The sequence below is a fragment of the Oncorhynchus tshawytscha genome, linkage group LG06 (assembly GCF_018296145.1).
Source record: "Oncorhynchus tshawytscha isolate Ot180627B linkage group LG06, Otsh_v2.0, whole genome shotgun sequence".
NCBI lineage: Eukaryota > Metazoa > Chordata > Actinopteri > Salmoniformes > Salmonidae > Oncorhynchus > Oncorhynchus tshawytscha.
In genome coordinates this window covers 22,343,491-22,358,413 of record NC_056434.1, presented here as the reverse complement: position 1 = coordinate 22,358,413, position 14,923 = coordinate 22,343,491, and the positions used below count along the sequence as shown (strand labels likewise).

Genomic DNA, 14,923 nt, shown 5'->3' with positions numbered 1-14,923 from the left:
ATCTACAAGACCCTGCTAGGTAAAGTCCCCCCTTATCTCAGCTCGCTGGTCACCATAGCATCTCCCACCTGTAGCACACGCTCCAGCAGGTATATCTCTCTAGTCACCCCCAAAACCAATTCTTTCTTTGACCGCCTCTCCTTCCAGTTCTCTGCTGCCTATGACTGGAACGAACTACAAAAATCTCTGAAACTGGAAACACTTATCTCCCTCACTAGCTTTAAGCACCAACTGTCAGAGCAGCTCACAGATTACTGCACCTGTACATAGCCCACCTATAATTTAGCCCAAACAACTACCTCTTTCCCAACTGTATTTTATTTATTTATTTATTTTGCTCCTTTGCACCCCATTATTTTTATTTCTACTTTGCACATTCTTCCATTGCAAAACTACCATTCCAGTGTTTTACTTGCTATATTGTATTTACTTTGCCACCATGGCCTTTTTTGCCTTTACCTCCCTTCTCACCTCATTTGCTCACATCGTATATAGACTTGTTTATACTGTATTATTGACTGTATGTTTGTTTTACTCCATGTGTAACTCTGTGTCGTTGTATCTGTCGAACTGCTTTGCTTTATCTTGGCCAGGTCGCAATTGTAAATGAGAACTTGTTCTCAACTTGCCTACCTGGTTAAATAAAGGTAAAATAAAAATAAATAAATAAAAAGGCTAAACTGATCCTAGATCGGCACTCTTACTCTGAGACGCTTTGTGGGTACATGCCCTGGCCTTGTGTACCACCATGTCACCACACAGAAAGAGGGAGAGAGAGAGAGTAACCCAGAGAGAGTGTTAAAGTGACCCTCACCGTCCAGGTCTCTGTGACTGATGGCCAGCATGGACACCGACTTGGTGAGTGCTTGGTGAGGAATGGAGGGACAGCTGTGTCTCACAGGCAGAACTCTACCTGATTTCTGAAATAAAGGAGAGAGAGAGAGAGAGAGAGAGAGAGAGAGAGAGATCAGCGAGCTGAAAATAAAACATGAACTACTGTGCATAGAGAGAACCAGTCTACATGGGATGGTACGAAGATTCATTGATTCAGTGCAAGTGCAAGTCATTGTGCAAGCAAAACACAGGACCTCTATGGTAAAGATACGCCTGGACAGTATAGTGTGTGAGGGTTACCTGGCTGTCGAGGCTGCTGTAGTCTCCCAGGTCTGACTCCTGCTCCTCTGTTAGGGACAGAAGCGAGCCCCTCTCCTCACTGTCCAGACGCGCAACAGTTCCCACACCAGAGGAGATCTTCCCAGCATCCTCCTCTCCAGCCAGACCCTCCAAACTGTAACTGCAGACAAAACAATACCATGTTAGTGAAAGAACACTCCACTGGTGTTTCTGGTGATAGATGTGGTAATTTGTTTAGGGACAGTAGATACAAACACCCTGTGAGATCTTTAAACCCTTGGCAGGAAGTGAACTCACACCCAGCAGATCTTCATGCTCCAGAAATGATGACACAATCAGTTATTTCAAAACTGAAACCACACAAGTGGAGTGCACAAGTACATACAGATATACACAGTTAAAGGAAAAATCCACTCCAAAACAATATATATATTTTTTAATTAGTCCACTGTTGATACAGTCCCTAAATGTTTTGCATGTCAGCAGTTACGTTTTGAAGACATTCGATTTTCAAGAAGCAAAGGGTCACTTGCCACATCATGATGATGATGCGTTTTGCACATCTTGATATCTTGAAAACTTGACAGTGAACTAATGAAAAAAAATAACGAAATGTATTTTTTGAGTGGATTTGTCCTTTAACTAGATCCCTGCAGTGAGGAGATGATGAGATACAGAAAAGAGGAAAAGCATGTATAGACAAAGAAAATACATATGAACACCAGCACAAACAGGAAGAAACATACATGTAAACCTAAACACAAATGTAAGGGGGAAATAACTGAAGTAAAATAAACATATAAATACAATTCCCAAGCTTCAAATCAGTTAAACAACCTAGTTAACTTGATTAAAAAGTGTAGCATGTTAAATAATAGGCGACAAATAAACTCCTTTGAGACCATACTTGTGTAATTTATGAATGCATAAGAAATCAGCATTCACTATTAGAGTACAACAGATCTGTTATCTCTTTCTAGCTGTGTGTCAATTGATCCTCTCACTGAAGCTGTCTGGCTAAGCGAGATGAACAGAACTAAAACCATAACTCACCTGTCTGGCTCACTGATGATGATGATGACTATATTAGTCATTCTAATCTTTGCAATAGTTAACAAGCAGTGTAGCAGTATAATACTATTGTTCTAAAGATGCTTGATGCTTCCTCTCTAAATTCTAGCTTCCTTGTCTCAGAAGAGAGAGAGAGAGATACAGAGAGAGAAAGAGGGGAAGAAGATAAGTGACTGTGCATCGCTGAGGCCGACCACAACTGACCAACAAGGTGAATAAGACAAAGAGAGAGCAACGGCAGCAGTGACAAAGCATACACCAAGTCAGAGACACACCAAGTCAGAGACACACCAAGTCAGAGACACACCAAGTCAGAGACACACCAAGTCAGAGACACACCAAGTCAGAGACACCAAGTCAGAGACACACCAAGTCAGAGACACACCAAGTCAGAGACACACCAAGTCAGAGACACACCAAGCCAGAGACACACCAAGCCAGAGACACACCAAGTCAGAGACACACCAAGCCAGAGACACACCAAGTCAGAGACACACCAAGTCAGAGACACACCAAGTCAGAGACACACCAAGTCAGAGACACACCAAGTCAGAGACACACCAAGCCAGAGACACACCAAGCCAGAGACACACCAAGTCAGAGACACACCAAGCCAGAGACACACCAAGTCAGAGACACACCAAGCCAGAGACACACCAAGTCAGAGACACACCAAGTCAGAGACACACCAAGTCAGAGACACACCAAGCCAGAGACACACCAAGCCAGAGACACACCAAGCCAGAGACACACCAAGTCAGAGACACACCAAGCCAGAGACACACCAAGCCAGAGACACACCAAGTCAGAGACACACCAAGCCAGAGACACACCAAGCCAGAGACACACCAAGCCAGAGACACACCAAGCCAGAGACACACCAAGCCAGAGACACACCAAGCCAGAGACACACCAAGCCAGAGACACACCAAGTCAGAGACACACCAAGTCAGAGACACACCAAGCCAGAGACACACCAAGCCAGAGACACACCAAGCCAGAGACACACCAAGCCAGAGACACACCAAGTCAGAGACACACCAAGTCAGAGACACACCAAGCCAGAGACACACCAAGCCAGAGACACACCAAGTCAGAGACACACCAAGTCAGAGACACACCAAGCCAGAGACACACCAAGCCAGAGACACACCAAGCCAGAGACACACCAAGTCAGAGACACACCAAGCCAGAGACACACCAAGCCAGAGACACACCAAGCCAGAGACACACCAAGCCAGAGACACACCAAGCCAGAGACACACCAAGCCAGAGACACACCAAGCCAGAGACACACCAAGCCAGAGACACACCAAGCCAGAGACACACCAAGCCAGAGACACACCAAGTCAGAGACACACCAAGCCAGAGACACACCAAGCCAGAGACACACCAAGCCAGAGACACACCAAGCCAGAGACACACCAAGCCAGAGACACACCAAGCCAGAGACACACCAAGCCAGAGACACACCAAGCCAGAGACACACCAAGTCAGAGACACACCAAGCCAGAGACACACCAAGTCAGAGACACACCAAGCCAGAGACACACCAAGCCAGAGACACACCAAGCCAGAGACACACCAAGCCAGAGACACACCAAGCCAGAGACACACCAAGCCAGAGACACACCAAGTCAGAGACACACCAAGCCAGAGACACACCAAGCCAGAGACACACCAAGCCAGAGACACACCAAGCCAGAGACACACCAAGTCAGAGACACACCAAGCCAGAGACACACCAAGCCAGACACAGACATGCACAGAACAGAGAACATGCAGAGGCCTCTTCCTCTCTTTTTATTTATTTCATTTTGTTTGTGTGTTTGTCCTCTTAAGCTATTAGTTGACACGGTGATGGCATACCTTCTGCTATCAATCTGTTCCAGGTGGGGAGGGGGGACGTTGGAGGGACACCAGCTCATACTGACAGGGAGAAGCCAGGGAGGGAGAGGGATGGAAAGGGAGGGGAGAGGAGAGGAGGGTAGGGGAGAGGACAGGAGAGGAGAGGAGAGGAGAGGAGACAGACAGGAGCAGAAGGGAAAGGGTGATGTTATTTCAGGGTGAGATGTGATGGTCAAAGGGGTGAGTTAATGGGGAAGGTTTTTTTTTCCATTGAGGTGTCTTGATACATATCATATTGGAGAGAAATAAAGTTTTCACTGTCTTCATTCTTTATATGTTTTAGAAATGATTTTTCCATTGCATAAGGCACATAAAATACAATTTGATTTGATTAGGGAGTGCTCAATATAGGTAGCAATGCATTTGACATTTCCTTCCTGTAATTAAAACACAGCTTGGCAGTGACACACCAGGGAGAGTCAGAATGGAAACAGTGAGGAATAACTGTGTGGTACCTTCTCCTATGAAATGTTGGCTTTCGAGGTTTCCCTTCCCCTTGACCTTGCAATAAACTGAGAAGAGATGGAGAGATGAGGAGAGGACAGAAAAGATGGGATGAACAGAGAGAGATGAGAGCACTGACAGTACAGAACATGATCACATGGGTGATAATGAATAAAAAGGAAAATGGTGCCAATAAAAATAACAGTGTTTAACCTTTGACCTGGACCAGGTCTTTCCCACAAAGTCCACTGACACAGAGGTGCCTCCAGGCTTATCTAACTGTACTGTATAAGGCCCCCTGAGGGAAAATCATGGATTAAATACACACAGAGACAAATATCTACATACACATGCGCTCACACACACAAACAGTGGCCCACTGACACACAAACACAAAGTGTCTGAACTTGAGGCCGTATGAGGACCAGTCCTCGGAAAGCAAGTCTCTGTCAGTCTCATCCCTGCAGACTGCACTTCCCAGGGTACTACTGTCTCAAGTGACTCCCCAATAGATATCATCATACCGAGGACAAGTCAGGATACTGTAGGAGTTGGAGGCTTATGGTTCACCCAGATTATGACTTTTCACCACTCATCCATAGCTATCCTTCCTGGGTATGTACTATAGGGTAGTGAGTGTGTTGAGTTAGAGGTCAGTGTGTAGGGTTAAGAGGACTCACCTGCGTTGGTTCATGTCTGTGTCTCCTGCAGGATTCTTCCCCGGGCCCCAGCTGTGCCGGCGGAATGGAGAGAGCGAGCGGATAGAGGAGCGCAGGATAGCGGAGCACACAGGCACCTCTGTCAGCTTGTCTTTCCTCTCGTCCTCCTCTCCCCCCCTCCCTGTCGTCTGCCAGGCGTCTCCGGCACTCCAACTGGCCCTAGTGCTCAACACCCCTGCCCCCGCCCAAGCGGGACCCACTCTGCCCTGGGAGGAGACACTGAGAGGACCCACACTGCCCTGGGAGCTGGCGCTGAGGGGACCCACACTGGCCACGTCGTCTATGGAGGAGAAGGACACCGACACACCACTGTTGCTTTCACTTGGCCTAGTCACAGCCTCTTCTCCCTTTGGACAGAGAGAATACAGAAAGTCACTGTTACCCACTGCAGTCAAAGTCAACTGAATGGCATTGTGGAAGGATTTGGAATTGCACATTTCAGCTAACACATTTGGGTAAGGGGCACTTTGTTTTACACCAAAAACAAAGCTAAAAACATAAATTATACTAAAGGTGTGAAAGCTAAATAAATCTGTATCTATTGTCAAGGTAGTCAGTTTTGACCTAATGTCCTGTCTTGTATGCCAGTGAGGTTAGACCTGATGACCGGTCTGAGCTGCCTTTAGTCTGAGCTTACTGCAGCCTTCAGTGTGGCGAGGGGAAAGGGCAAGGCAGTGAGAGAGAGACATGCTGCTGGGAGAGAGAGTTCTTTCCAGCCCTATAAAAGGTTACATAACAACAGAAACACACACACACCCTTTAGGGAGGCCGGCAGGCAGGCAGGCTGCAGATGATTTCCATTGGGACTGTATCATTAGTTTTCACATTGTCCAGTAGTGGGCGTGCAAGCGGGTGGTGAGCTAACGGACGGCCACTGTGGCTCAGAGCATAATCATGCAGGCCCCTTTATGAGGACCAGGCCATAGAATATCAGCTTCCAGAACAAATGAGTCACCCTTCCTGAGCTCATGCAGCAGAGCAGCAGTCAACCAGCTAACACTGTCTACACAAACACACACCTATAGGCAAGGTTATTATAGTAAATGAAAACTGAAACTAAAACAAGAACTAAAATTGGAAAAACTATTTAGTAAAATGATATTAAAACATTTGAAAAAGAAAACTATGCTGAAACTAGTCTATTTGACTGTAAACAAATTAAAATAAAATAAAAACCATCATAAATTAAGTTTAGTTTTTTTCTTCTACACTCAGGACAAAAATCTAAAAGGGGATTTCAAGCTTTTTTGGTAATGGGGTTTTTGAGCTTCTGAATCTGGCGGTAAATGCTGCCAGTTGATGCCGATGTTTCAAATAGGCGTAGCTTGTGCATCACTATCCTTATCTATCACGAGCTAACAGTCAAGAAATCTGAGGGCGAGTACAGGAAGTAACTGAGCCAATCTAGAACAGCTTGTGAAGTTGATGGAGCCGTTCGCAATCCAACCAAACCAACTTCAAACTGTCAGCCATTCACTGATTGATGTGGCGACTTGCCTTGAGGCACACTTGCAGTCAATTACTGTTGCAAAATAGTTGGCACAGGTCCTCCTGAAGTTACTGCGTGAGCTCTTCGCATGCATACTGAATCCTCTGGCATCCAACTTTCATCCAACCCCTGCATTAGCTTGCCTCATGGCACAGATACAGAGATGTTATGTTTATCCAAGTCTATGGTCTTGGCCCATCACCTAATGTATTACTGCCCCTCAGCAGCAAGAAGTGGCATCCCCCCCCAAAAAGACTATAGGCCTACAACACATAAATAGCTCCTAGCCTCCCACGCATAGGCTACTTTCTGTCCCTAACACTAAAACAGAAATTAAATAATAAAACGAAATAGAAATGTTGTTATCAAACTAAAACTAAATAAAAACTAGTAAATCAAGTCTCAAATCTAACAAACTAAAATAAGTTTAAAATAAAACGTTAAAATCTAACATGAAAACACATGTAATAACCACTATACTAATTTTGCCTACAAGACCCACACGCAGTCACACACACACACACACACACACACACACACACACACACACACACACACACACACACACACACACACACACACACACACACACACACACACACACACACACACACACACACACACACACACACACACACAGCTAAAAACTTAGCTTAAAAAATGGATTTGAAGGATTGTTTTAAAGGGCCTTTGAGTAGTGAAAGTCTAATTGTAACAGGTCCTTTTTTGGTCACTGACTGTGTCTGTCCAAAGTGCTGAGTTCACTCGAACTTTCAAAATCTATTGCATAATGGCGGAGGGGCAGAGACAGGTCTGGGAGTAGTTAGAGGGGAGATACAGTGCCTTTAGAAAGTATTCACACCCCTTGACCAGCCTGAATTTGACATGGATTCAATTGAAATTTTGTGTCACTGGTCTACACACAATACCCCAGAATGTTAAAGTGGAATTACATTTTTAGAAATGGTTACAAATGAATAAAACATGAAAATGTCTTGAGTCAATAAGTATTCAACCCCTTTGTTATGACAAGCCTAAATAAGTTCAGGAGTAAAACTTTGCCTAACAAGTCACATAATATGTTGCACGGAATCACTCTGTGTGGAATAATAGTGTTTAACCCCCTAGAGTTGGTTGATGGGGGGAGGGGTCGGCACAAACTAATGGAAAGGGGAGATTCTCACGAACCCCTCTGTTTTGCTCTACGACCCTAAAACTGTCTCAGAACTCGTCTGAAGGTAACCGGTACCGGGTTTTTAAAAAACAAATGGAAGCATGAAGATTGTTTTGTGACTAACCAAAAAAAAGGTGTACAGTGCATTCGGAAAGGATTCAGACCCCTTGACTTTTCCACATTTTGTTACGATACAGCCTTATTCTAAAATATATAAAATTAGGTTTTCTTTTCGTGAATCTACACACAATACCCCATAATGACAAAGGGAAAATCAGTTTTTAGACATTTTTGCAAATGTGTTATTTAAAAAAATATATATATACTTTATTTATATAACTATTCAGACCCTTTGCTATGAGACTCGAAATTGAGCTCAGGTGCATCCTGTTTCCATTGATCATCCCTGAGATGGTTCTACAACTTGATTGGAGTCCACCTGTGGTAAATTCAATTGATTGGACATGATTTGGAAAGGCACACATCTGTCTATATAAGGTCCACAGTTGACAGTGCATGTCAGAGCAAAAACCAAGCCATGAGGCATTGTCCGTAGAGGTCCAAGGCAGGATTGTGTCGAGGCACAGATCTGGGGAAGGGTACAAAAACATTTCTGCAGCATTGAAGGTCCCAAAGAACACAGTGGCCTATTCCTAGAGCTTGCTGCCCAGCCATACTGAGCAATCGGGGGAGAAGGTCCTTGGTCAGGGAGCTGACCAAGAACCCAATGGTCATTCTGAGCTCCAGAGTTCCTCTGTGGAGATGGAAGAAACTTCCAGAAAGACAACAATCTCTGCAGCACTCCTCCAATCAGGTCTTTATGGTAGAGTGACCAGATGGAAGCCACTCCTCAGAAAAAGGCACATGACAGTCTGCTTGGAGTTTGCCAAAAGGCATTTAAAAGACTCTCAGACCATGAAAAACAATGATTCTCTGGTCTGATGAACCAAGATTGAACTCTTTGGCCTGAATTCCAAGCGTCACATCTGGAGGAAACCTGGCACCATCCCTACGGTGAAGCATGGTGGTGGCAGCATTATGCTGTTGGGATGTTTTTCAGCAGCAGAGATTGGGAGACTAGTCAGGATCCAGGAAAAGATGAACGGAGCAAAGTACAGAGAGATCCTTGATGAAAACCTGCTCCGGAGCGCTCAGGACTGGGGCGAAGGTTCACCTTCCAACAGGACAACGACCCTTAGCACACAGCCAAGACAATGCAGGAGTCACTTCGGGACAAGTCTCTAAATGTCCTTGAGTGGCCCAGCCAGAGCCCAGACTTGAACTCATTCTAATATCTCGGGATAGACCTGAAATTAGTTGTGCAGAGACGCTCCCCATCCAACCTGATGGAGCTTGAGAGGATCTGCAGAGAAGAATGGGAGAAACTCCCAAATACAGGTATGCCAAGCTTGTAGCGTCATACCCAAGAAGACTCAAGGCCGTAACGCCTGCCAAAGGTGCTTCAACAAAGTACTGAGTAAAGGGCCTGAATACTTGTGTAAATGTTTTATTTTGTTTGATACATTTGCAAAAAATTCTAAAAAACAGTTTCTGCTTTGTCATTACGGGGTATTGTGTGTAGATTGATGAGGGAAAAATGATTTTATCAATTTCAGAATACGGCTGTAATGTAACAAAATGTGGAAAAAGTCAAGGGGTCTGAATACTTTCCAAATGCACTGTATATATTTCCTGATTTAGAACAGACACAAAATCTTGTTTCTTATTATTTATTTTTTGACTGTCCTTCTTGCCATTTATGAATATGTTCTTCAATGGTTCTATGGCCTTTAGAATTAAATGCCAAAATCAATATTTATCCACAAGAAACAAGAAATGAGGACCAAGGCTGTTATGTGAAATTGCATTGGAGTGCCATTATGCCGCAGCAAAAAAAAAAGGGTGGGGGGCAGGGCAGGGGAGGAATGAGCGAGCGAGGGGGATGAGGTCATAATGAGTTAGCTGGCCCAGGAAGGAGTGCTCATGGTAGGCTGCTGATGTTACATGGAACAGGCAAGCTGACCAGTCTGCTGTGGACTGGAGGTGGGGGCCAGAGGCCAAAACATAAACTAACGAATAGAGGAGCTGGGAATTATATGGAAATATATCACCAGAAACATCCAACATAAAGTCATAGACCATGTTGTTTGTGTTATAGGATAACTGACTTGTAATATACTCGTATGCTATCATGTCATAGCCACTCAAGACACAGGCTTACTCTTCTTCTTTGACGGTGTTGTGACTGTAAAGGGAATGTCTCGTTCCAGTGTCCTGATCTCACCTTTCTGAAGACACCTTCCTCTCCCAGACTGTCCAAATCACTGACAGAGTCCCGCAGGGCACCGGTGGTCGACACAGAGCCTCCAACAATCTCTGAGCATGGGGATACTGGGAATTCTGGGAAAGAGAAAATTGGTATTAAGATTAGAGTCAGATATTTACCATGGCAAGGCAGCACGTATTTAATTGTATTGTTATTTTTTAAATTGAACCTTTTATTTAACTAGGCAAGTCAGTAAAGAACACATTCTTATGTACAATGACAGCATACTCCAGCCAATGCAGAGTCAATTGTGTGCTGCCCTATGGGACTACCAATCACAGCCAGATGTGATACAGCCTGGATTCGAACGAGGTACTATAGCGACGCCTCTGGCACTGAGATGCAGTGCCTTAGACCTCTGCGCCACTCAGGAGTCCCAAGTCAACAGGCTTTAAAAGACAATCAGATTTTTCAATATCAAAACACAACAGAAAGATTGATCATCAAGGTCACATTTTCTAAGAGAATTGGGCCAGATTCACCACTTTGATCACAACACATTCAAATGATCAGTAAGAAAAATGTGCTGCAAAACATAATTGCATCACTAGTTGCAATCCTTTTGGGCAGGATGTTGATGTCAGAAAGGATTTTATTCTATGAGTATACTGTATGAGTGGGTTGTTGTTTTGTCATTGTTTGCCCTCGCAACCAGTGGAACAGTGGAAGTGAAAGTTGCCTAAAGCGAAGGGAAGCGCATAGATAAACACAAGATACAGTGATTTGGAGATCTTTTTAGGCTATGATCAAATCAAATCAAATATTATTGGTCACATACACATATTTAGCAGATGTTATAGCAGGTGTAGCGAAATGTTTGTATTCCTAGCTCCAACAGTGCAGTAGTATCTAACAGTGCAGTAGTATCTAAAAACGATTCACAACTATAAAATTGACTAAAACACAGTAGAATAGAATACAGTACATATGAGACAAGTAAAGCAGTATGTAAACATTATTAAAGTGACTAGGGTTCCATTATTAAAGTGGCCAGTGATTCCAAGTCAATGTATAGAGGGCAGCAACCTCTAAGGTGCAGGGTTGCGTAACCGGGTGGAAGCCGGCTAGTGATGGCTATTTAGAAGTCTGATGGCCTTAAGATAGAAGCTGGTTTTAGTCTCTCAGTCCCAGCTTTTGATGCATCTGTACTGACCTCTCAGTACAGATGCAGTTGTACCCTGTGCAACTGGGTCCTGGAGTTCCTGACGGGCCACCCCCCAGGTGGTGAAGGTAGGAAACAACACCTCCACTTCACTGATCCTCAACACAGGGGCCCCACAAGGGTGTGTGCTCAGTCCCCTCTGTACTCCCTGTTTACCCATGACTGCGTGGCCATGCACACCTCCAACTCAATCATCAACCAATCATCAAGTTTGTCAGATGACACAACAGTAGTAAGTCTGATTACCAACAATGACGAGACAGCCTACAGGGAGGAGGTGATGGCCCTGGGAGAGTGGTGCAAGGAAAATAACCTCTCACTCAATGTCAACAAAACAAAGGAGCTGTTCATCGACTTCAGGAAACAACAGAGGGAGCACGCCCCTATCCACATTGACGGTACCGCAGTGGAGAAGGTGAAAAGCTTCAAGTTCCTCGGTGTACACATCACTGACTATCTGAAATGGTCCACCCACACAGACAGTGTGGAGAAAAAGGCACAATGGCGTCGCTTCAACCTCAGGGGGCTGAAGAAATTTGTCTTGTCCCCTAAAGCCCTCACAAACTTTTACAGATGCAATTGTGAGCATCCTGTTGGGCTGTATCACCGCCTGTTACAGCAACTGCACAGCTTGCAACCGCAGGGCTCTCCAGAGGGTGGTGCGGTCTGCCCAACGCATCACCGGGGGCAAACTACCTGCACTCCAGGACACCTACACCACCCGATGTCACAGGAAGGCCATAAAGATCATCAAGGACAACAACCACCTGAGCCACTGCCTATTCACCCCACTATCATCCAGAAGGCGAGGTCAGTACAGGTGCATCAAAGCAGGGGCCGAGAGATTGAAAAACAGCTTCTATCTCAAGGCCATCAGACTGTTAAACAGCCACCACTAACATTGAGTGGCTGCTGCCAACATACTGACTCAACTCCAGCCACTTTAATAATGGAAGTTGATGTAAAAAAAATGTATCACTAGCCACTTTAAACAATGCCACTTAATATAATGTTTACATACCCTACATTACTCGTCTCATATGTATATGTATATACAGTACTCTATATCATCTACTGCATCTTGCCATCTTTATGTAATACATGTATCACTAGCCACTTTAAACTATGCCACTTTTATGTTTACATACCCTACATTACTCATCTCATATGTATATACTGTACTCGATACCATCTACTGCATCTTGCCTATGCCGTTCTGTACCAGCACTCATTCATATATCTTTATGTACATATTCTTATCCCTTTACACTTGTGTGTATAAGGTAGTAGTTGTGGAATTGTTAGGTTAGATTACTTGTTGGTTATTACTGCATTGTCGGAACTAGAAGCACAAGCATTTCGCTACACTCGCATTAACATCGGCTAACCATGTGTATGTGACAAATAACATTTAATTTGATGTGAAGTTATTTGGATTTTTACTAATTATCTTTGAAAGACAGGGTCTTGAAAAAGGGATATATCTTTTTTTGCCGAGTTTATGTCAGCGAAATCTTACTTAATGGCAACTAATCTCTGCACAGATGTGAACAGTAGTCTAAATCCTATGAAATAATGAGCAACATCTTCTTCAGATATCAAAGGTAGCAGAGGTAGGGTAGCCTTGTTCGTGAGCTGCACAGTGTGCTGCATGCCTGGCCTGCCAAGCAAAGGGGTGCAGTGATACCGAAGGGACACATGGTACAGTAGGGATAAGATTCAAAGAAAGCCGTGCCATTCCATACCCATCTTATCTGCATCAATGACCTTACCAGACTGGGACTATTTAGTTGCCGTTTTCTACCCTTTGACTTGACTGTGCAAGTTCAATTCTTAATTGGTGGCATTGGTGCGAGCTGCACATTCTATCTATATGGTCACCTTACTTTTAAAAAAACAATTGTTTAGGAGGCTAAAACCATGATTTGGTCTAAAAGTCAAGTCCATTAACTTCATAATTCCTGTAAAGAAAGTGTCTGCCTGCCCCTGTGCCTGTTTCACTGCTGTGTGGAGCAATCCACTCTCTCTCCTTTCCTGGGAAAACATTTATGTTCCAGGATAAAAACAAGTCAAGTGTTCTTATTGTATAACATTTTAACATCCAATTGTGAGGAAACCACAGCTATCATAGTTCTCAGCTTTCTGTAGGTATCATTTTTATTTCTCAACTCAAAAATTTGCGCTCAATATAAACTATTTTGCAACAGAGATACTTGATATGGTTTTGAGATATGGAATGCGCAAAATGCGATATGGCCTTTGAGATTGCATAGGCCTCATTGGGCAGCATAGGCTACAACAAAATGAGTCAATTACTTGCCTGAATGTGTTTTTGTTTAGGCATTTTAGTTTGCTTGATATTTGGCAATGTGAAAACAACTGGACCAAATGAAAAAAAATACAATGTAACAAATAATCTAAATGATTCGAACTATCGCTCAGAACTGTGTGTGAAAACGCCCTAAGCCTCTCTCTCTCCTCCTACAAAGCGCTGCTCTCTCCTCTACAGTATGTCTTAATCCTCTGAAATCAAGTTACAACCTCGCCTTTCCAACTGAGATCCTCCAGAAATCAAATTACATTCTGGCAAATGCTCTTCCATGATCCAAGCAAGGACCTCTGGAACTCTGACAACCCTCCTAATCTTCATTTATGCTCCTCTCTATCTTATATAACCCCCAATGATTAGTGACTACCTGGCAGAAAAGAAAACTCAACACTGGCAATGCCATGGCTGGAAATTGTCAATACAAATTCCCCTGACAAGCTGCCTTGAAGACAGAGTTCCTTTGACTAACAGATCTGTATGTAAGTTCCCTTAGCCTCATCTACAGTACGGCATCATATTTTGACTCGTTCTTACCTGTGCATTCTGGGATCGTGGTTTTCACCTGCAGTGTGGGATCTGTGCAGGGCTGGACAGGGTAAAATGACTCCTTCTCTTTGTGGATCTGTAAACAGAAGACATTTGGGATCAACAAGACTGAACTTATACAACAGATGTCTTCAGCAATGTAGAGGGTAAACATTTGTCGTTTTTGAGAGACAAAACCACTACTGGATATTCACCAACTGCCCGTTTCTCCGAATGTTCTATTTTCATAAACCCCAAGATTCTGAGAAGAATTCCTAGTATTCTCAACCACATTGTCATGGCTGGTTGGTTGTGTATGAACAGTCAGACAGACTTACAGTAGTGTTAGTCTCAGGACATTAACATTGATGGCCTCTACTTTGGAAGACCCCATTTTCCCTACCACAGAACCATTTTCCCTACCACAGAACCATTTTCCCTACCACAGAACCATTTTCCCTACCACAGAACCATTTTCCCTACCACAGAACCCAGACTTGCATATGGGGGAGAGAAGAAATACATTCCTGGGTGTAGAGAGAATCTAATCACGTGAATAAAAGACCACAAACAGTGGGACTGTGCCGCAATCTGACTTGCCAGGCCCACATCTGGCCTATCCCATGGGCCCAGGTCTGCTAC

General features: G+C 44.0%; 1 protein-coding gene across 7 annotated transcripts in view; it reads right to left on the bottom strand.

The window, feature by feature from the left end:
• Positions 1 to 14,923, bottom strand: part of LOC112252249 (A-kinase anchor protein 13-like) — a 180,438-nt gene that overhangs the window by 25,827 nt on the left and 139,688 nt on the right. For 5 of the 7 annotated variants that reach the window (XM_042323078.1, XM_042323076.1, XM_042323079.1 and 2 more), the window contains exons 9-15: positions 14,291 to 14,378; positions 10,224 to 10,339; positions 5,238 to 5,623; positions 4,569 to 4,625; positions 4,075 to 4,134; positions 1,135 to 1,294; positions 815 to 920 (exon numbers count right to left, since the gene is read on the bottom strand). In XM_042323078.1, coding sequence (XP_042179012.1) covers positions 815 to 920; positions 1,135 to 1,294; positions 4,075 to 4,134; positions 4,569 to 4,625; positions 5,238 to 5,623; positions 10,224 to 10,339; positions 14,291 to 14,378 — 973 coding nt within the window. The remainder of the gene's footprint in view (positions 1 to 814; positions 921 to 1,134; positions 1,295 to 4,074; positions 4,135 to 4,568; positions 4,626 to 5,237; positions 5,624 to 10,223; positions 10,340 to 14,290; positions 14,379 to 14,923) is intronic. The other 2 variants (XM_042323081.1, XM_042323082.1) reach the window with 2 other exon arrangements.